We start from the raw sequence: 23,650 nt of genomic DNA, 5'->3' as shown, positions 1-23,650 counted from the left end.
TCAGTGAGACTGCTGATGAGGAGCATACCAAAGCTAGAAAGCTGAATACTTCTGAGTGGCAGCATACCTTGGGTCGCTCTTAGCTATTTCAATTGCTAACAGAAAATCCCCCGCAGCCTCCTTGATATCTTTCTGAAATATAAAATAATTGCAAAATATGGAACTGTCAACATGTCACATAAGAAAACATAAAAAAACATGTACAATAAACCCCTAGTTCTTCCCGGCCGGTGTCCTACATGTTGCAATGTGTCAACAGATCAACACAGCTGATTCAAACGGTTGAATTACCTCCCCAGTCAATTAGCAGGTTTCAGAGAGGATGGGAGTTATTTACTGGATGCCAGTGTGTTGAATGAAGGAACAACTAAAACTTGCAGGACATTTGCCTTTGAGCACTAAGATTGGACATCATAATAGCAGACAGAAAATATATTTAAAGAAAAATACTACAAGTTTTCTAAACTGAAGTAAAAATAATAATATATAAAGGTTTTAAAAAGGTAAAAGTGTCTACTATTTTATTCATGATCTATTTCCCAGTACCAGCCTGTCCCTCTATGGCATGACTTTTTATTTTTGTGGGGAAGAATTATTTTCCTGCATTCTTTGGGAGCTTGGTGGTCCCTAATTACATGTCAATCATAAAATCGGACTCTGACACCTCCTGGAACCAGATTTGGGTTTGTTGCCTCAGGGTAACATTGGTCTAGAACACCAAGATTGTCTACACTGATTATGAGAAATGAAATACAAATCAAACAAAAACTATATTCATAAAAAAACTTTTTTTTGGACAAAAATATGTCAAAAATCATGCCCCCCAAAAAATAAAATAAAGGAGCAATGTGAGGTACAGCTATGTGGTTTGTTGCCTGAGGGCAACGCCATGCCATAGAGGGTTAGATGATTGGTATCCGAGTCCCTAAAACTGAACTACTAAAACCTTCTGGTATAGTCGATTTAATGTCATCTTTACCTCTAAAATCAGAGAAGCAACTTTCACATGTGTTGTTTGCAAAACTCTGAAAGAGAGACTGTAATAGCTGTTGCAGTTTCCTGTCTGTCATGATTGATGCTTTGTGCTCAGACACCTGGAACACTAGTCATTCAATTTACAACACCGATATCAAAGTGATACATTTTCGTAAGCAGGAAAACAACTATTCATGTAAGTTATGTCCGAACATGACTAAATGGAACCACACTGAAATATGTTATAAGCAATTATCTATGGCTGAGTCACGACTATAAGTCATCGCAAAACAGAGATTAATAATGCTAATGTTAGCCTGCTATGCACTAAACTTCTGTTGCTACACAATATAAATCACTGTTGAGAAAAAACAGATGCTTGAGACACTTCAAACTGATAAAAGATAATGTATCATTTGGCTACACTTTAGGATTACTGCGTTGTTAACCATTTGGTATCCCACTAGTATTTGGTATTAGCTAATGCCCAGTCATAAAGGACTTGCATCTGTATTGGAAATAAAACATCTTGATCGGGACCTGCTTACATTTGGTGTACCTCAAGATAAACCCTGCACATACTGTATGTCACTCTGAACTAAAAACCCAAACATGAACATGCATTCACACATAGCCATGTGCCCAATTTACTGTCCTCACCACACTCTTTGCATGAGACACAAACAGAGACATCAGCTGGCCCTGGCACATGAGAGCTCGACAGAAAAATTGGTCATGAGGCGGATCACCTTCAAAGTACTTATTTAGACATTCAAAGCATATCTGCACATCCTCCATCTGAAAAAAAGAAAGGGAAAGAGGAACACTTAGGGACAAATGGCAAAAAGTTTAATGTTATACGTATGTCTTCAGAAAACCATGAAAATTAGAAAGTATTGCTTAAACTTTAAATTGTAAAATTAATGCAGTGCAGTTAAGAGATATCATCAAACCTAAGCCTTTTGTAATGTTTATGTTTATATTTACATATTTTCTGCTAAGAATTGTTTTTATGAGAAATAAACAAGTAGTCCAATAGTGGAACTGTTATCAGAGTCAAAGCGATTACAAGTAGACAGAAAACTTACTATATGTTATAATGAAGAAAAAAAGATAACTAAATATTCCAGTAAAATGTTCAAAGTTTCACAAGCAACATTGAATGTTTAAACAATTCAACAGAGCAAACGGGTTTTATTAACAACAATGAAACTGCTTAAAAACATACAAAAACAAGCTTTAGACTTCCCTTATAAGAACAAAACACTCCCAGACTATGACCACAACTGTTAGTGTTACCTTCAAATTCAGTGAATCTTAGCTAGTTAATACAGGGATTTGTAATATTTATCAAAATTTTACTCCACAAATCTTCCAAAAAAAACCCCACATTTTTAATGAGCCAAACTGATTAAGAAAGTCCTAACTTTATCTGACTAACTTTGTTCCTCCTTGAGTCTCATGCTATCTCTCTATAGCAGGAGTGTATGTATACCTTGACATCATTTGCAGTCAGATGCAAATCTTTCAGTCCTGAGGGGTGCTCACAGCGTCATGTCTTGTTTGACACTTCTATGTGCTCTTTTCAACATAAAAAAGCACTTCTCAAAGCATTTTGTGAGAAACTTCAGAGCTGGTGTTTTTCTTACATCCTATATTCACACTTCACACCTTTATGCCAACATACTATATTTACTAGATATTTACTCTAATTGGTGGTCAATCTATATTTAGTGGCCCATTGGCAATTAAAGCAAATGTTGTTGGTTCTTTTGAAAGTGTGAAAATGTGCCAAGACCCGCTGGCAAATGAAATCAACGTCCTCATAAAGCTTGTCCGAATAGGGGGACAATCTCCACTAAACTCTTGCACAGTTTTTTGTTTATATTTTACTTCAGCTGGTAGTAAAATACTTCACCTGCAGAGCATTTTCCGCACACATGACATATAGCTCTGGGGGAATGCGTGGCCCGCTAGTCCCAGCTGATGTCGTGCCTTTAATCAAACGATAAGCAGACCGAAGAGCTTCGACGTCTGAAAATGTAAAACAAACACCGTGAACTTATATCTCCCACTTTCCACACCTTTCCATATTCACATGACAAACCTTTGCTCTCCTGTACTTTCGCTAGGTGCTCACGAATATCGAACTCCATTGTGTGGAGAAAGTGCAGACGCTAAGGCCAATTTAACATGAGCGTCTGGACTGAAGTTGGCTTATTATCAAACGAAACACGCGCACCTGATTTTAGAAATGAACCGTCAAGACTTTCAAGTTTCTTTCTGAAAGTTTCTAAAAATACGACACAATAAGAGTGTTGTCAGTTTTCAACTAAACACATCAACAGGTGTTCAAGGTCTGCACTAAACGATTACTTTGAGTATGACCCATCTCCAACCGTTCCTTAGTTTGTTGCTGGGGAAGCGTTGCTAAGAGAAGTGTTACGTAGCAACCACTGTCCTGCCCGAACTTCACCTACGGCACACGCAAAGGCCATAAAGCTCCCGCTCGCTTTTTCTCTCTACCTCACTCTCTCTCATCGGATAATGCATTTGTGCCACTTACAGTGCAACTAAATGTTATTGTCCTGGATGAGCATCTGGAATTCTATTGAATTTATAGATACGTTAATAAAAGATAAAAAAGGAAAAAAGAAAACATGAAATATGTTGATATTTCATCAACATCAATCTTGTTGATGTTACTCATCAACAAGCATTAAGAAAAGGAGGGGAGGGACAGATGGGGGTCAGAGTCCCCATTCTGAACTTTACTACTCAACAGCATCTGTCAAAATATATGAAAACACTTTAAAAGGAGGAACAATTTTAAAACTTTGTTAAAAATTTTGTTCTACAGCTATGATGGTAGTTATAAGTAGTCCACTGTTTTCCACTTCACTTGATGTAAGACTTAACATTAATTGTTGATACAGCACTTGACACTGTAATGACAATTAATGACATTTTCATAACTGTTGCTACTCATTTCACTTTACCTGAGGTAAGGGCTAATATTAATGACACTGACATTTTCATAACTGTTGCTACTTGTTTCACTTTACTTGAAATAAAAGTTAATATTAATGACACTGTAGTGACACTTAATGACATTTTCATAACTGTTGCTACTTGTTTCACTTGATGTAAGAGGCATTATTAATGACTCTGCTATTAAATCATTTGACAGTGTAATAAAGCTTAATGAAATCTTTATTGTTGGTCCTATTTGTTCCGCTTTATTTCAGTTAAAGGGAAATATTGACTGTTTTGTTAAAGCTTTGTACAGTGTAATAACACTTACACTACTATTATGACATATTTATGACATTAGATGATTATAGGTTAATGTCAAGTTGTCATAACAGAGACATTTTGAATAATGTCAACTTTGTATTAAAAGTGTCATAATTCACCGAATCACACTTTATGACAACAGTCATGAATATTCATGAAGACTTACTCATGTTCATGACAGGTGTTAGTGACAGTCTTATTCACAACCCATCAAATAAAGTGTTACCAAATAGTGCAATAGAAGTAATTCTACAACCATTTGTTTTGTTTTTCATCCTCCTAATAAACTGTGAACTACATAAATAAACTGATCAGATTAGTGGACTTTGTAAGCTTACATTTTGATTATTTACTTGTGCAATAAATACAAAATTTATTGTCAGGAAAATAAAAACAAAAACACAAAAGACACACAGTTTGGTAAAGAACCTCTTCATCAATATAGTTTAAGTGCTTCTTCACTTCAAAGTGCATCATTGGAAATCAGGCCACATAGTGTGCAAATATAATTTGCTTGGTCAAACCACATTCTGCTGCTGATGTGACAGGAGACAAGCAGGCTTGCTGTCCCTGCCCTGTAATGGCCTTTAGAGTTCTAGTTTAAGGTCTAATTGACAGAGTCATGTGTTACCTGACAGTATTTTAAAGCAGCACAGAAAGATCCTCTGTGGCTCTCAAGCTAATTTATTAAGCAGTTCATTGAGCACTCTGTTTTGAACGGAAATGTTTTCTGGCTCAAATTCAAATGTGGGAGAGTTTCCATGTTTTTATTCTGAAAAGGTTTTTTTTTTTTAATTATTCTGTCATTTGAGCTGTTCCAAAGACGCCATTTTGAGATTCTGTTTTTCTGTTGTAATTCAATCTTCATTATGAAACATTGCAAGCGAATGTAGCTCTTCCCCTACATTGCCCAGCTGTTGAGTGTAAAGGAAAATACAGCTAAAGACAATTCTCATTTTCTCACAGTATGTGTACGATAATATTGGCCAAATAAAATTAAATACATGTTTCTCCAGAACATTGTGGCTCATTGAATTTTGTCTGTTTTCTTTCTTTCCTGTATCCATTGAGAGATGATCTCTCCACCAGCCTTAATTTACTTATGTGATACATGTCTTGTTATAAGTGAAATAGTCTGCCAATAGCACGAACACATTTTCATCAGAATTAAGGAATTATTTACATAAAACAAGCTCCCATATCTTGCTGTAAAGTTACTTGTAAGTTAGTTTTGTCTTATTTCAACTGTACTGAGAAATTTGCACTAGAGAAAAAAATACTTTGTGCAATTTTGTATTTTTGCAGAGCAGGTTCCAGATTCCTGCCAATTTGATTACAATATGATTGACAGGCTATTTATATTTGTGCAATATACTGGATTTCCATCAGAAAATAGAATAACTGAATTCATAATACTTTAACCAGCAAATTTGGGATACACAGATGGTGCTGCATAATGACGACAATCACCCTGAATGCTTTTTTTTCTGCAATATTTTATTACAGCCCAGATATCCTGCTGTAGATGGGAGGAAATTATCAATCACATTACATAGCCTACTCCTCTTTCCCAGCACATTTTAAATGATTATATAAGTAAATCCTAAACCAAAGTCTAGATGAAAAAACAATACCTTTGTTTGATTGCTTAATGTCAAAGCATGGTGCAGGAAAACTTGTATTTATATTTTGAGGACAATACGTATTTGAGAGGATATGTGTAACAGCTCAGAAAATTACAGCTGTGGCATTTTACTGTGAACGATTCCTCTTTTAATTTACTGTCACTGAAGCAGCTCCAGGACTGGCTTGTGTTCACAAAGAGAGACTTAACTGTCTTGGATTACACACAAATAACAAGCTGGGATTCTTTTCAGAATTTAATTTAAGAAACTGAAGAGCGACCTAAAGTTCAAGCAAATGAATGAGCATTAAGCCACAGCACAGCAGTAGATTTCCATTCAGCTCTTTATTGAACAGTATTATGAAGTTTATTTTTCTGAAATGCAAGATGTTTGTGTCTTATGTAAATTAGGATAAGAAAGTGAAACGGTGTGTTGAGATGATACACAAGCTGCGTCTCTTATCTCTGGTCCAGTGCACATACTTCAGCCACATTTGGTTATAATATTACCTCAATCAAAATTATATTAGTCGACTGCCTTGTACAGAAGTTAGACGTAGAAACCCAGGAGGATATGGCTTCTGAATTTCAGAAGCACATAAAGATACAATCCATCAGAGCTTATTTGTTTGCTGCTTAAGTGAATTATTAGAAATCTCTATAAAAACTGGAAAAATGTTTAAAGGAGAGATTTATTAACCCATATGCTACATGACTAATCTATTTTAAGGAATCTGCTTAGTATAGTACTCTGCACAGTGTTTCGCAGAATACATTTGACCTTCATATTATTTCAAAACTAACATCTGTAAAGTTATAATGTATTTCCCTTCCATTCATCAGCTTCGGATCATCAGCTCCTCTTAGAGTGGGTGTCATTTCAGACATACATATCCTCCCTTGTTTGCCTACAGGTAGCCTTAAATGCATGCACTCATTTATTATGAATCAAAGCCAGTGTGCGGTAATCTTGCATGCTACATATCTACATCCCCCTTATCTACATCTATAAAGAAAAATCCCCACAACACTACCGTATGCTTATATAGAGGGGTGAAAAACAAGTTGTTAGTAAACAAAACCAAGAAGTAAGAAAATAGGCACCCCAACATAATTTTTCATTTTGTATCTTTAATTTCTCATTGTAATAAGTTTAGTGTTATTTCAGTTAGTCCGTGCAATTCTACACATGGCCGCTAGGGGCGCTGACGCGTTGGTGGCCTAGAAAAGATTGAGCACACCAGAAGAATAAATCTTCCGGTTGAAGGTAAAAGGAGCTCAACGTGTGTGTGTCGACGTTTCTATATCACAGGTCTGTAAAAATGTATTTTGATGCATAAATGTGGTGTCCTTTAAGAGTTTAAGAGGTTATAGACTCGAGAGTCAACTGGTGGGTCACTTTGTGCAGCTTTGGATTGACATTGTGTAGAAAACGGGACGTATTTCGGGAGGCTAACAAATGCTAATGCGAGCGAACATTGTACATACTGTATGTGTTGAGCTAGCTGAGAAACAGTTGAAGGACTATTGAATGCACTTTGAACTTATTATATAAAATACATTTTTTTGGTGTCTTTTCTTTATGGGTTATTAAAAAAAACAACCCAGAAACGATGTTGTTGTCAAACTCAATGAGTAAATGGTTGCATGAAGAGACAGTATTAACGGAGCAGTTTGTAGTTTTTTGTGTAAGAGATGTTGTTAAAACAGTGGAGACTGTTAAAAGCTACGTTGCTTAAATATTAAAGTATATGTTGTGCAGAATAAAAATTGTAAAAGCTATTAAAACAGTTAAAACCAAATCCATATAGTTTTATTTTGACAATTAAAAGTACAAAAGGTCTGAGGAAAAGGGACAAGATATTTGAGTAGAACAAAACTAATTGGTTTGGAGAATTAAAAGCTATGTAAAATATTTTGTCATTCAATAAAATTCATGATGGAACATGTTAAAATAATTCTCGTTCTAAAGGGATATTGCAGTCATTTGTAATGTACTGAATCGAAGGGTTATTTGTTGAAGTTATACAGTGATACCTGAAGTATTTGATATGAAGTATTGCATATGTAGTGTTGTATATGGAGTACGGTCATCACAAGAAGAATAAATCTTCCGGTTGAAGGTAAAAGGAGCTCAACGTGTGTGTCTCGTCTTTTCTATATCACAGCATCACACGTTGAGGGAAGATCATCTGCTACATTACCCTCAGCCATCCGAGGTTGCAGAGTAACACTTACGACATTAAATCAACAGGATCCAATAAAATATTAACTCTAACTGTCATCAATATTTAAGCATTTTATACATGCAATACCCGTATTGTAAGAACAGAAGCACACCATTAAACAAATGCACAGGTGTCTTGTTTTAATCTAAACATGTAGAAGTGCTGCAATTCACTGTTTAAAAGTATCTAAACAAACAGCTGTATGATACTGTTCTTAGAACCGTCTCACTATTTAGTATATTTAATGGCTTAAATATACTAAAAGATCTTGATTGCACATGTAATCTAAACTTTATAAACAGCTTTTTAAACTTCTTCTGGGTCCACAATGGTCATGTTTGATGTCAGCATCAAACAATGATGCATAGCAAAAAAACATAGGTTGTTTTTCCTATGTCTGTAAGGTTGCCTCTATCTAATTGCTTATTAAAGACACTGCTCATGCTCAAACTAATCATAAAAAAGTAGTATGGCATAATCATATTGCTTTTTTGTAAATGTTCTTTAAGGCCATGTTGTAGAGTGTATTACACAGTCAGCACAAAATTGTAAGCAGAAATGTTTGCTTAGAAATGAAAACACATTGCACTAGATGGGAAATTAACACTATGAATCATGTGAAACTTTCCTCATGCATAAGATATAGGAGTTGTTAAATGATATGCATGTACTCCTAAGTAATGCTGCGTCACAAAAAAATAAAAGCTTATCTGGTTGTATATTTAATGCCTTGCTGCTTCTCCAGACATGCTCTAAACAAGCTGTATGTACTGTACTACTGCATAACTTTAACCCTCTAATTTAATCATTTTGACATTTGAAAGTAATCCAGTCAGTCAGAGGTAGACCGTCAGACATGCAGTTTCTTATCTACAGCAGCATGTGTTCAAGCAGCTAACGAGGGTATTGACTTAATGTTCACACTGTTATTAAAGATGGCGGATGTCACTGATTTGTTTAAAAAGCAGCATCATGGGGGCAGGATTTAATGGCTCCCTGGGTGCATACTTAGTAAAAACTGTCATGGTGCCCAATCTCTCACACCATGCAGTTGCTGATTTGGTTGCACTCTATAAAGATTTGTCATTTACATCAAATGGAATGTAAGCAGGGCATTACTCTACTGCATATTTTCACCTATACATGTGAAATGTATGTTGTAACGTAAAGGCAAACTAAATCAGTACAGTTCATTTGAGAAGGATGGCAATATTTCATCTTTTAGTTACAGTAGGTACAGAAATATTTGGTTATTTGCACTTTGACTACATTCTTTTAGTAGCCAGAGTTTCAGGTAAAAATCCGTCTGGATTGCACGCCATTTTTCCACATTGTTTACATTATTAGCTACAACAAAGTTCCTTGTTTTTTATGTCTTGTGTCTTTAAATGCACATTATGACTATACCTAGTGAAAGAAACGTTTGATATTCATACACCAAATGAGTCATTTTCATTTAAAAAATTGCTACTATTCATTATGACAGAGTTCTTCTGCTCTAATAATCTAAAAATAGCAAAGACTCTTTTCCATTTTTCTTCCACCAAGTTCTCTGACTTTTGTAATAATTATATCTACACAGACCTGCAAGATTGGAGCCTGCTTGGTTTAAGGAATAGATGGTATGATTTTGTTAAGGTCCAGCACTTGTGGTTTAAACCTCATAACACAGAGACAAAATGTCTATCGTTATTAGCCACACTGTAGCATCCTGTTGACAGGCATCTATAAACCACTTAAAGAAATACTAGTTTCTACTTTCTAAGCTCTGCTTCTTGTTGACACTAAAGTTCGACCCAAACAAAAAATATAACACCGTATTTACTGTAGTGTCTTTTACCTTGGCAATCTCTCATCATAATGGCTCAGTTAATCTCAAGCGTTCTCTTTCAGTCGTTCCCACTTAATGGTTTGATAAGATCAGTGAGATGGGATTGATTTTTGCGATTACTGACTTTTACTGTTAATTGAAACAATTGAAATTGAAAGCGTTAAATCTGAAAAGACTGATAAAGTCTGTTTCATGCCTTGGCAGTTAGATAGATAGATGTCGTTGTTGTGTTTAGTTCTTCCTAACTTCAACTTGTCAGTACTTAAAAACTTGCAAATATCTACACTTAAAAAAGAAAATGGGATAAATTGAAGAGATTACAAATGCTGACAAGGATGTGAAAGCAAAATAAAGCCAGTCTGACAACTGTTCTGGAAGGAAAACTATTTAACAAATGGGACCTGAACTCATCTGGGCCTAAAAATATTAATTACAGTCGGATACATGTTCATAGATAGACAAATAGCAATAAACAAAACAAAACACAAATATCTGCTCCATTCTGTTATGAAACTGGAAGTGAAAGCCCTAGCGTTCCTGCACCTGCAGAACAGACATCACTATTATCACTACTGGCAGCATTCCAGCCAACACCGGCGGGAAATGCAAAAACAACCCAAACAAAAGCTCATCTGGAGCGAAGCTGAATTAAGTCGTCTGGGTAAACAGTATTGGTATGAATTTAAATCTGAAACAATTCACAGAAGGATTTTGACTATTTGGCATACATTATGAAGCATCCTAAAACCAAAATACCTGCCAACATTTATGCAGTTGTGAACCTTCTTAGCTTTTAGCCGAAATGTTAACTTTAATTTTGAGGTAAATACATTTAATTTAGTCTTTAATCTTGAGGCAAATAGATTTAAAGCTTGAGAAATGTTCAGAAATCTACTGTTTCTTTTTTTACATACTGGAAAGGTAAATAATTCATCATTGATTGATTGGGATAGATTATGAGACTGAATGGGATATGAACAGTAATATAACCTCATTTTACTTAACATCAATACATTCGGCTGTGTTATCGTTGACCAATATTAGTGAAGAGGAATACACCAGTGGCTGGTATCTTTGGGTGATTGTTATTAACAATGAATTTTGTGTTTTTTCTTGTAAGAATTTTTGCTCAGCAACATAGTAGAGAAGTATTTTCACACAACTTGAGGTTAAGAATATATGGACGATGCTGACAACAGTAATATGTATGAAACGATTATCGTGAAGTGCTTTCCTCTGTGATCCTATGCACTAAGATTTATGGCGGATAAACAGGTCCCTTTAAACCACCTTTACATATCCACTTTAGGTGTTTATGCTGGCATTCAAGGGACTTTCAAATCCCTTTTGAATGCAAATTCTGCTCAGTTGGAAATGTCAAATGGGTTCCTTTTTAAGCTAGACAGGTAATGTTGAATAAATGGTGACAATAACAACAAGAAATCTGGCTTTAAGCAGACTGCGAGAAAAATTATCATTTCAAGTTCCAGAAATATCTGGATCTAAGAATATGTGAAAAGTGTGCTGTCACTCCGAGAACAGCGCACCTGGCTAATGAAAACCCCTATTTCATGATCCCATTTTGCTTTAAGTGCTTTATTCATCTTAGTGTAAAGATGTGTTGATGTGTCTCTCCTCTTTGGCGGCGGATGTCTCTCTGAGAGCAGGTGCAGGTCCTGCCAGGATGTGGAGGAGGAGCAGCCGGTGTCTGGAAGAGTTGGATCAAAAGCACAGGGACTCTCACTGATATTTAATACTTTGAGAAACATCCCCGATGTGAGGTACCATGGTAACCAACCGAAATCTCACTCATTCCCTGTGCTCGTTTTTATCTTTTTAACTATTTTTGCCCTTATTAAAAAAACAGTCATGAAAATACCTGAACAATGTAGCACAAGCAACTTAAGAAGCCGTAACAGCCTAATTTTACATCGCTGTATAGGATTGTTGACAAGCCATGCTGATGACAGAGTTCAGATCACGGTCATGTTATTAAAGCAATTTCTGTGGGAGCTGCTCCTGTGCTCCCCTCTTGCTCACTCTTCACTTTCTTCCTTCGCTTTCTTTGATGATAAGCTTAAGTAATATGAAGTTGAAACACAATGCTGTGCTGTCACAGCAGAAATGATGAAAAGAAATGTCAAAAAGGGGCTTTTGGGTCAGATATTTAAATCATATGTGAGATTAGTAAAGGAGATACACATTTATTTTTTATTGTGCATGATATTTTCCCGTGAAGCTGGTGGCTCTGTGTTTTCTGAGCTGCTTCTTGACTGCCTGTCCAACAAATTGGCTTCAGCCTCAGGATCCTCGCTATCCCAGTGACTTTATTTAAAGCACAGCAAAGGTAAACAACACAGCAAGAAAATTTAACTGAATGTTACTTAACAGAAACCACCTCCATTTTATCTGTTAAAAATAATGTTTTCTAAATAAAGTTTTGACATTTTCAAGTCATTCTCAAGTTGAAGAGGATGCCTGATTTATGATGTCATGAGCTCATCTCTGACTGCAGTGCCTTGTCTGATAATGCGCAGCATTTCCCAAATGCCTCGCAACATCAAACGCATTTCGACAATCATTCCTGGAGGATTACTGGGTAGCTTAGCTGAGAAATCTGTTCCTTGTTTTGCAGTCTGATAAAATGCAAACAGGATTGTTTACTTTGCAACTATCTAGAAGTGTGAAGGGACACATTTATGACTGGACTGAAATTACAGTGCAGTGAAAAGTATTTCGCACTGACAGATTTCATCTGTTTTAATATTTTATTGCACTTAAGTATACAAAATTTAACAAATGTAAAACATGCAAAATGTCTGTGTGAAAAATTAATTGCTGAACTTAAATCTAATTGAAAATGTGTAAAGACTTTAAGCCAATCATTCACAATCGGAAATTATGTGGACTGAATTCTGCAAAGAAAAGTAGGCCAAAATTCTTCCTCAGCCAAGATAATTTACTTTGCATCATTATAGAAATAAACCAATTTGACCAATTGTTGGTTATTTTAACTCTTAATGTTGTTTTCATTACTTACCACAAGATAATCCTCCCTTTGTTCTGATGGAAGAACCAAATCTTTTTCCTTCATCTTGTTCAATATTTCCTGTCTTATATAAGGAAGCAGCATAAGCTGACTGTTCAGAACGAAAGGCTAAACAGATGCTACTAGCATTGCTACATTAAATTAGCTTGACATCACAAAGTGTTCATCACATTCAAAGAATCTGCAATAATTGTACATTATATTCTGTGAGGAAAATCAAGTTAAGTGTATGAGTAAGAAATGTTTTGTTCCTATGATTCCTTCAATGCACCATCTCCAGAATGTAAGTGTTAAAGCCACAGATACAAATCAGCAGTGGATTTTCACTTTTTCTTTCAATCACACAAGGGTTATTGGACCCAAACTAAGAAAAAAATATATCTTCCCAGAAAATGTGTCAAGAACAAGTTGTCCAAATCAGGACTGCAAAAATTAGAATAACATAACTTTAGTTCTTGCTGCCCTGATAGAGAAATAACATTTCACCATTTTTGCAGAGTAGGAATGTCAAACAAGGGGCACATATTCTTAACCACATAGTCAATAAAAATGAGAAGACATTTATTTCAACAAAAAATACACAAAAAAGGTCTTGCTGCCAAAAGTCCATTAACAAAATCTCAAAAGTCCAATGCAGGCAGCAAACACTGGACTGAAACCTCCAGATTTCTTGAGATGTTTCCTTTCTGGCTTCACTCCTTTGAAGATGTCTTCTAAAAAGAGAAGGATGGTCAGCGTACTCATGGATTGGTAAGGGAGAAATTGTTTGGCAAGCTCTGGGTACTTCCTCCCGGGGAAGAAGGCTGGTCTCCACCCTTCCCCTCCCATCGGGATGCCGATTCTTGATGTTGCTGCTTTCCTGATTCTGTTATGCTCTTCCTCGGATATCAATCATTTTAGCTTTGGCACCTGCATAGTTTAGGAACCATGGCAGTGTCTGGACTCTGTATTTTTAAAATGTCAATACACGGAGCTGAGTCTACAGTAGAGACTGACACTTCATTAATAAAAAAAGATTTCTGTCATGTAGCACTATTCTGGAGGATGAGAGATGACATTTGCTCAACAGAGGAAGAATATCTAGTGATTGAGGAAGGTGCGAACAGCCATGTGGTTAATGTGACCTGCTGCCAGCAATGGAACGAATGCAGGTTGTTGTAGCAAATAAACACAAAGTTTAATAATCTCCTTTGAGCTGCTTTTGTTCTGCTCATGCTGCATTTATCTGTCAGCCACACACCTAATCCTGCACATCACTTCACCTGAATAAATCAAATACCTGACTGTTCCTACATGGAGAGTTAGCAACTGCCAGTGCTTCGGGGAAGGATTTATTGAATTGACAGTTTTTTGTGTGTGTTTGGAGCAAAAGAAAACGAATACAGAGCAAATACTGAGGGAGGCGTCATTTCTCCCATTACACCGCCTTCAGGATGGTCCCAGCTTTTTTACGGTTCACATATCTTTTCTTTCACCAGACTGAATATCACAGATTAGGGCATTTCCCTCTAAACTCACAATCCCACTTGGGGGAAACACCTTACGTAAGGGCACAGATGGACTGTTATGCTCCTAAAAATGAGTCCCATGTGAGCTAAGACATCAAGATCTACTTAATGCAGACTTTCCCCAACCTTTTAATTTCATCCAGTATCTCTCCTTTATATCCAAATCTTGAATATTTCTGTCACTCAGTTGAGTCATTTGTCAAGCTTGCAGGTTGCAGCTGTCCTGAGACCTGGATGGATCTCTTTAAAAACTGAAAACAGTTTCCTTACATCCTCTACTTACTCTGGCCTTGCTTGGAAAGTGTTGACTGCCTGCTGTATTCTGTCACACTTGCTCACTCTGTGTTATGAGGTCATACTGCCACCCTATTATTGCTTCATTCAGTACATGTTTGGATCAAGGTTTCTGATAGAAAAGTCCACTCACAACCTGAATAACATTATTTCTTCAATTCTCTGTTTACAGAAAATTCCTGCTGAATGAGGATTTTGATACAAAGAAAAACACATTTATATTTATTGCTGAGACGGGCTTTAAACTGAATCAGCTTTTTTTGCCCACTTCACTTCACAAACACTTCAGAATGTGAAACATGCACTCAAAACCCCACAGATCCTGGGGGCGCAGTTCTCATCTTGATCTGTAAGATGCTGTGGGAAGATATTGCCAACACATCCTGTGAACAGACAGCCTCTCTGCAGCTTACAGCAGATGCAGAGACATCAAACTGAAAACACTGCTGGGTGTAGCCTATTAAACCTACGATGTGTACTTTAGCTTTTTTATGTCGAACCAGTATGTGCTATCTCAGCTGTTTTCCATTTCAGCTGCAGAGAAAGGGACGTTTTGTTGCATAAATGATTAAATGACTTAGATTTCAGGGATGGTATGAGTAGTTCTGGTGTAATTCAGTAATTCAGTTCTGATGTAGTGTTTTATGTTTAGAGTTCGTCCTTGCAACATATTTCCTATAAGTTATTGTCTCTGTTTTGTTCTGTGATGTTTTTGTCCTTGGAGTCCTGATGTAGACAAGTTTCATGACCAGCAATAATTTAGAGCGTCAAATGGACAACCAGCAAGGACAAACATCATCTTCTGTTTACATCAGTGATTCTTTAGGAGCAGTGAAGCTGTGCAATGAAAAGGTTATGTATGAAAGAGCAACATGCACTTTGCAATGGTAATGTCCTGGATGGAAGAGTTGATGTAAAAGTTTAAAAGAAATGCATGCATATCACTTTGACATCACCAGTGAAAATGAGCTTATGCAAGTTCAGTCAGAAAGGATGAAGGAGTTTGACTTACTCAGAAATTCTGTTGGTGCTTCCCTGAACAGCTGAGTTAGGATCTGGAAAGCTTGTCTTTCTCATCATACAAATGACTTCTCTGTACAACTTTCCTAAGAACAGTTGTAAATAGCATAATGGAAAGGCATTGTTGTGATGACTTTCTAAAGATGGAATATCAGGAAGAGAAGGCGCTTCTTAAAGAGACAGAGGCCAATTTCAAGGCATCAAATTGCAAAGTCAAATTTCTTTTAAGTCATATTTGATATATGCAGCAATTTTATAACAACTAAATTTAATGTAGTTACTTTATTGTGCTATAAAATGGCACCATGTGCCTGGAAAACACATGATACCACCTCTTTAAATGCAGCTGCATTCATAAGGAATATGCATTTGTTAGAATCAGTCGAGTCATAAACTACCACAATAAGCTGGCACCTTATTTTCTTCTGATAATTATTTGATTGACAATCTAAAATGTTTCAATTTGAAAAAAATCAAAAGAAAATCTGTATAAGGTCAAATCATTTTTCACATCATAAGCATTGAGGCACCTTTCATATTAGGAGTTGGTGAGTAAATGTGCATAAAATAGAAGCAAACATTTCTGTAGTCTGAATATCTCTTTTTACATTTGCCACTCATCCCATACCAAATCCCAATTTCTCTTCTGTCATTCTCCCTCCTCCCACCATCTCTGTCCTTCTGACACACATCATCACCAGCACATAGCAGCTTCTATCCACTACACTCTCATTCTCTCTTACTTCATATTCTCTCTGCCTATTGCACTTTGAGTTTGAAGCAGACACACATGCACACACCCCGAGAGAGAAACAGCAGCAATGCATTTGTTTTAATATGTTATTCAAATGAGAAAGCTACAGACGTTAATGTGAGGTGTTCTGGGCGGTTTTCTGCCATGATCCTTTTCTAATCCCAACTCTCCTACTGTGCAGTGAAATAAGTGCTTATGAATTAAATGTGGTCATTAAAACTAGAGAGTAATGTTACTGTGTAGCTGTGATTCTTCATTTTTACTAGGTTTACATATCCAAAAGAAAGCCAAGCTAGTTTGATGTTAGTCTTATTGTTTGACAGTAAGTGGTTACCACAATTCCAGCTGCAGCGTGCAATCTTTCAGCTCCAAGCAGTCAATTTGTGTTTGGTTTGGTTCACTGTTATTTTTATCTGTTCTTTTAAGTCCTTTAGTTGATTGTTGAATGCTGTGGATCCAACTTCTGTCAGCCAGAGTGAGAGAAAAAACACCAGAGAAACAGTAAAACATACTACCCTGTCAGAGATTTAATTGAAACATCTCTCTGAAATGGGATGATGGTGTGTAATACACAGCAGTGCTGAGTCTGAAGTTTTGCCATCATGTTCAGTTGCTCTTGCTGCAAACACTTTAGTTTGACCCAAATGTAAAGCAAAAACATGTCACTTGAGGTAACAGTCAGCATTTGCTGCCACTTTGATGGATGAAAACTTGTTTTTCCCTCCTTTTTAAAAAATGAAATAGTCGAACCATAAGAAACCTTTTTCTCCAAAGGTACTTCTATCATACATTGGAGCTAAAACTCTTGTGGGAACTACAGAGGAGTAAAGCTAATAAGTTGACAGGAGTGGTGGAAGCCGGACTGAGGTGAGAAGTGAGCATTTGTGAGCAGAAATACGCTTTTATGCCAAGAAAGAATACTACAAATGAAATGGAAGGATGCTGAAACAGAAGTACAGAGAAGGATAGAGGAGCTGCATTGCATCTTATTTAGAAAAAGTGCATAACAGGCTGCCAAGAGTGGAGATGTGGTATTACATGAGCAAATATTGCATGCTGGAGTATAGTGAAGAAAATGTATGAGAGTTTTTCGCATCGCGAGAGTATAAGTTTTGTCTATTTTCTCCAAAAAAATAGCAATGAGAGCATGTATAGAAATTAATTTTCAAATCACGCCGCACTCTCCGTTGAGTTTAGGTCTGCATTTGACTGGATCATTCTTATACCATACTAGTGTAAGTCTGGTATGTTTTAGTTTGTTGTAGTACTGGAAGGTGAACCCAAGTCTAAAAGCTTTTACGGCCTCTAACAGTGTTTTTCCCAGGATATCCTTGTGTTTATGTTTCATCTTCTCATAAACTCCGACCAGCTTCTGAAGAGAAACATTCCCACAGCATTATGCTACCCACCCCCATATTTCACCTGAGTTATGCTGTATGCAGTATGTATTACTTTCTCTTCCACTTCCCAATTGTGTTTTTTTATATTGGTCAATCACAACAAATATTCCACATAATATTCTGAAATTGGTGATTGTTTAGTGATAAAATGTGACAAAGTCACTGCAAGTCAATTAATGAAATGAACATGCAACCAGTAAAATGTGACGCTCGCAGCAATCCTTTCAGCGGAAGCTAAACTGAAAGAAACAAAAACACAAATTAAACATTGTTGGAGGGATTATGTGTGTTTTTAATGATTCATTTATTCCTCTATTTAGGGAATTTAAGCCCTCTTGCTTTGGTGATGCTTCCACACTCTGAACAGTGTTGTGACTGGGGATTTGAGGTTTGACAAACTTAAAATTGGGTGGAGAATATCAAACACAGAGAAAAACTCAAGGTTAGACCTGATGGATTTTCACTGCCTCATGAGAATATGACTTCCCAGCTTTTCTTTGTTTCAGTTTATTTCCAGCTTTATTAGGAGTTTTTTGCACATTATTAAGTTAAGTTATGGATATTTAGATGTTTCTCTAGACAGAAGGGTAAATTAATGTGATAGGACAACTAAGAACTGTAAAACACAATATTTTTCAGCAGTATCCTTCAAACTGATTGAAGTGCACATTGATGTAGAAATATGAGTCAATCCAGAAATCACCAACCTTGAAAGAATTAACTGCCACATAATGCTTATAAAATGTCTTAAATGTCAGTCACATACTAAAGAGCAATTGTAATATCTAAATTCACTGATTCAATTCATATGGATATTTTCCAAAATCTACAACAAATAGCAGAAATTTGGCTTTTTAGTTCTAGACTGCAGTGATTTCCATCCTTAAAACAAACACAAAATAACATATTTTCCCTTTATGTAAATGTTTCTTTTCTAGAGAGACACGGCCGTCAGAAAGGCTTCTGCAAATCTGTAGTAATATGTATCCTCACTCCAGCAGCAGCAGCAGCACACTTTCCATTTCTCCAGGCTGAGAAAAATTTCAACCTCAACCAATGTAATATACAAGCAATCATCTGAAAGAACAGAGTAGACAGAAGACTGGCTTTGATAGATCATGAAATGTTGAAACAAAAGTCATCATCTGCCTTTTTGAAAGTCATTTCTGCAGTTTCAATTGTAATGGGGGCATTCTCATTTTAAAAAGTGTAGCTGATAGGGCTGTACAGAGAGCTGTGATGGTAATTAGCAGCAGTAAGCTTTTCCCCGAAACCTGCTTAACTGCGCTCGGCTCTGCAGTGTTTGCCGAATCTCTACGCCGTGCAAGTGGGTGGCTGTATTTGCGCTGACGGATCTCGGTGTGTGGGAGACGCGCAAGAGAGTGATTATTTCTGAGAGTCTGTTGGCATTTTGCCTGCCTCCACTTCTTTCTCCTCCTCCTCCAGCGTTACTGTGTATTCCTCCTGGTGTCACAGACCACAGTTCTGCTTGCCAAATGGCCTTGACTGGCTGTGTAATGCTGCAGGCAATCTGCTCTTTATTGCCATGTTTTTGTGTTACACACACACAAACACACACAGTTACTCTATATTATGTTTTTTACCACTCTACTTTTAGAAAAATATTGCCCTTTAAGTTTGAGCTTTGATGCCAATATGATTTAAAAGTCAATCATTGCTTGGGTTTACATCAAAAGTTATGATATTGCAACTTAAAAAAACCCCACAGTAACTAAGTTATTGGATTTACCATTATTTTGAGCCCAACAGAAAACAGAGACATCAAAAACTAACAGTGACAAGTCATTAAGGTTTCTCTAAACAGCAAGACTGAAAAATCTGTCAGAGTCGATGGAGAAAGAATGGAAACTAGAACCGAGTGTTTACGGCTCATTACTTCAGACAGTTTGTGGCTTTGGTGAAGATAGGAGCTGTTTTTATGTCAGAAATGTTCACACAGGCTGTTAGAGATCTTGATCCCCTGTTTCACACCTCAATCCACCATTTCAAATTCCACTCAGGACTCCGTTTGTCTTATCTCTTGTTGGGATAGAGAGGAGTGGGTTTTAATAATAAAAAAGAGCTTTACTTTGGCACCAAGTTTCTATTTCTGTGAACATCTCCTTAGTAGTCTGAATCTACACTGGTCAGGCATAATATTAAATGGATAACTCTGATTATGTCTTCATCATGGCACCTGTTAGTCTTTAGCTGTGTTCCCATTGACCATATAATTGCACAGTTTGATATTTAGAAAATAAATATGGTTAATGAAAACATTCCAATTTCAAAAAAATGTTTTCTGATAAAAAGTTTGGTGCAGGAATGGAGGTGTTTTTTTTGCAAATGGAAACACTTTTTTTCGCATCACATAAGTCAGATGATCAACAACTGGATGTTGCCACTGACACAAACCACAAAGAAGATGACAGAAAAAAGTTGAAGAGTAGAGATGTGGAATGTTGTATAACTTATTGCTTGAACAAAGTTATTCACATGTGATTTTAATTGCGTTTATTATTTAATGGAAAATTGCAAAATTGTTTTGGTTTTTTTTGCTTGTTTTTTTTACATAAGTGGAATATCAATTACTTTTGCACACATTTGTAATGGAAACACGGCTATTGGGATGTATTATGAAGCAAGCACGTTTTTTCCTTGTAAATTGAACACAGGTAACTAATTAAAGGATCCATAGAAGGAACAGTTGCTTCGTTTCCATTACAAATGTACGGAAAACTGCTGACATTTCGCTACTGTCAAAAAACCCCGCAACTTTGCAATTCAATAAATTTAACGCAATAAGTCAGAAAAAAATCCCGCTTCATTATCTTCCAACCATTTCCTGTCATTTTCTTGTTGTTTTTAACCAGTACTAGCACCAACATCCGATTGTTGATCTCAGGACTCGTGATGCAAAACGAGTTTCCATTGCAGTTTTGCAAAATACGTAGATGTTTGGCTGCAGTTTTGCAGCCAAAAAACTACCACATCCTAGTGCAAAAACCTTTTACCAAAAATATTGTATTTTCAAAATAGCTGTGTTTCTCTTAAGCAAATGTATTTTTATAATTCAAATTCACATAATTTTCTGATAAATGAAAATGCAGTTTGTGAAGAACTAACATTCTGATCTGGTAGACAAATGGAGAAGTTAAAGAGGCTGCAAGACATCTGCCACAAATCAGTAAGAACAGTGAATAGTAAAAACAAAGTTAAAGCCAATACTATACATGTATGCCATGTATTATATTGTGTGTACATTTATACCAACCATCGCCCTTCTGGCATAAAGGCCCGTCCAAAGGAGAAGATGGTTTAATATTCATTCTAAGTCCAGCATACCAAACAGACAGAGGAAGGGCAAGGACAAGGAATGTCAAAGCCAGCATTCAGGATGAAACTCTGAAATCCTGGAGGACATTAGGAAGATGAGCCACAGTGATGAACTGCTAAATGAATGTTTCTGGCAGCAGAAACACAATTCTAAGATACACACAGGACAGTGGACAGCAACATGCTATTCCAATGCCAGACAAAAACTTCAGGTTCTGGTGTCGATGCTACTTCCATTTTCATTTCCATTTCCATTACCAGATGTACAGTATGATAGCTACTCACATACCATCCTCAGGAGATCTTTGGGCAAAATCTACAGAGTGATAATGGTCCATTTGACATGGTCTGAATCTATTTGGATCAGGTTTTCTGTCCAGTTTGTCTCCAGCAGAATCTGGCAGCCTTCATAAATTAACATTCAATCCTTTCCTCTCCATCTGCATAGCAAAAACTCTCTGTTCCCCTTTCTGCAATTCTCTTGTATTGTTTTTACATTTTAATCACTGCTCCTGCATAAGGAATATTAGCGTACATTAAAAATTATGTAATGAGAAAACCAAACTACCGAAGGTCCTTTTCACAATCAGCGCTGTCCAGAGTTCCTCGTCTTTGATTAAGCTCTCTTCATTCACTTCATCACACAGGATTCTATAGCATTTAGGTCCAGTAAAAATGTAAGGAGATTGATTTAATAAGATGTAAATCATATTAATGTTGATTTGGTCATATGTTTTAGTTAGAGGTGGAACTCTAAGGGTCTGTAATTATATTGACAAAATAAGCAACATTTTAAATTCAGAAACCCTTTTTGCTGCTAAATTATTGAATAAATAGACATATGAGCTAAACAACAAATATATGTATTGCTTCCAATTGGTTATTAAAGTTGTACAACCATCAGATTGTTGCAAAGTGCTATTGTACCCATTCAGCTTTCAAGTGTTTCAAGTCCTGATCACTCATGTAACTTATTTGTCAAAGTAATTCTTTAGAAATGCAAAATGAGGATTCGGACAATAGCTTTGGGGACATCTGCTTGCTGCAACATTGAGAGCATTGCACATTGAGATGGTATGTTAGGCTTGAATAGCTTCAGTGATAGGTCAATTTTTTTTTAGCACAACTTACACACAGCAACAGTCTTTTCCAGTGTCCTATCAGATTGTTTTGTGAAGCAAAACGCATCTCCCAGTGTTCCAAGAGAAGCAGCTTTGTCATTCATCACTGTTGTTTGTGAATAAAAAGGTTCTGACTTGGGTTTTTAGTCATCTAGAAATCTATAAGATTCAATAATAAAAATGAATGTGTTGAAGTACCGCCATAGTTTTAGATTAGATTGATTTAAACCGAGTGCATCTGAAAGTCTTGATCTCATTGTTTTTTGACCAAAGCACTTGTCTACTAAAGTCCCTGTTACAAGCTCCACATGTGTATATTTTTGATAGTAGGATCAGAAAAAAACTTTTCTCTGGCTTCCCATAAAACTAATTGGCATAGATATAGCATTTGATGGTTGCTTTGGAAGCTTGCAGCTCTCCAACAGTGATCTTTGGAGATTTGTTTTACCTCCCTACCATCCTCCTTGCTGTGCGTGGTGTCAAGATAAATTTGTGTCCTTGTCCAGCCAAGTGGCCAATAGCTGAAAGAAATAGGCTTCTGTGTCATGTCACATTTAATCAGATCAACAGAAAGACTTCTGAAGTTCCTAGAGACTCTGATCAACTTCCAAAATGCAAATAAATAATGGTCACTTTAAAGGTTTTTCAAAGGGATTATTGACATACTAATAATTGTGCCACTAGTGATTTTGTTAAAAGCAATAGTTTCCTAGTGATTATTGTCATCCCAGTTTTCACATTTTTCTGTGTGAGATCATGCTATAAAAGATTAATTTACTTTGAGGATATTTACGCTTGTTTATCTGGGGTGCTAAAAAAAATCTGTCCAAAATGTGGAAGAGATTTTAAGAGAGAGAAGAAGTGGTACAAAGACAGTGATGCAACTGCATGGTCAGTTGTGGACCTTGTTTAAAACTGAAGGAGTTCATTAATGAAGGTGCATTCAGAGTAAACACAGGGAGATTCAGGACAGGTCAGAGGTTATGTAGGACGTCAACATGTGGAAACAACCAAAAGGAGGACATCCATGACAGATTTATCATATTGTGACTCATGCAGGTGCACTGAAAGTGGTTGCCAGTTGGTTGTTGTCAGCTGGTAAAACCTATTAATCAAGTGCAGGCAACTGTTCAGCAGCAGATTGCTCTGGGGGTTGCCAGTTTTTCCGCTATCATGGTTGCTTATGATCCGAGAAGTAATCAGTCATAGTCGT

The 23,650-nt window shown here is 36.5% G+C and overlaps 1 protein-coding gene across 2 annotated transcripts in view; it reads right to left on the bottom strand.

Annotated features, from left to right (window-relative positions):
* Positions 1-3,437, bottom strand: part of cfap46 (cilia and flagella associated protein 46) — a 55,970-nt gene extending 52,533 nt beyond the window's left edge. The window contains exons 1-4 of one of the 2 annotated variants that reach the window (XM_023327787.1): positions 3,083-3,437; positions 2,894-3,009; positions 1,636-1,773; positions 68-132 (exon numbers count right to left, since the gene is read on the bottom strand). In XM_023327787.1, the coding sequence (XP_023183555.1) occupies positions 68-132; positions 1,636-1,773; positions 2,894-3,009; positions 3,083-3,131 (368 nt within the window). In that variant the 5' untranslated portion in view covers positions 3,132-3,437. Of the gene's footprint in view, positions 1-67; positions 133-1,635; positions 1,774-2,893; positions 3,010-3,082 lie in introns of those variants that run through there. The other variant, XM_023327788.1, reaches the window with a different exon arrangement.
* Positions 3,438-23,650: the final 20,213 nt, after the last annotated feature.

Source organism: Xiphophorus maculatus, chromosome 22 (assembly GCF_002775205.1).
Source record: "Xiphophorus maculatus strain JP 163 A chromosome 22, X_maculatus-5.0-male, whole genome shotgun sequence".
NCBI classification, from domain to species: Eukaryota; Metazoa; Chordata; class Actinopteri; order Cyprinodontiformes; family Poeciliidae; genus Xiphophorus; species Xiphophorus maculatus.
Note: the sequence above shows the minus strand (reverse complement) of the source record. Positions and strands in the feature narration are given on the sequence as shown.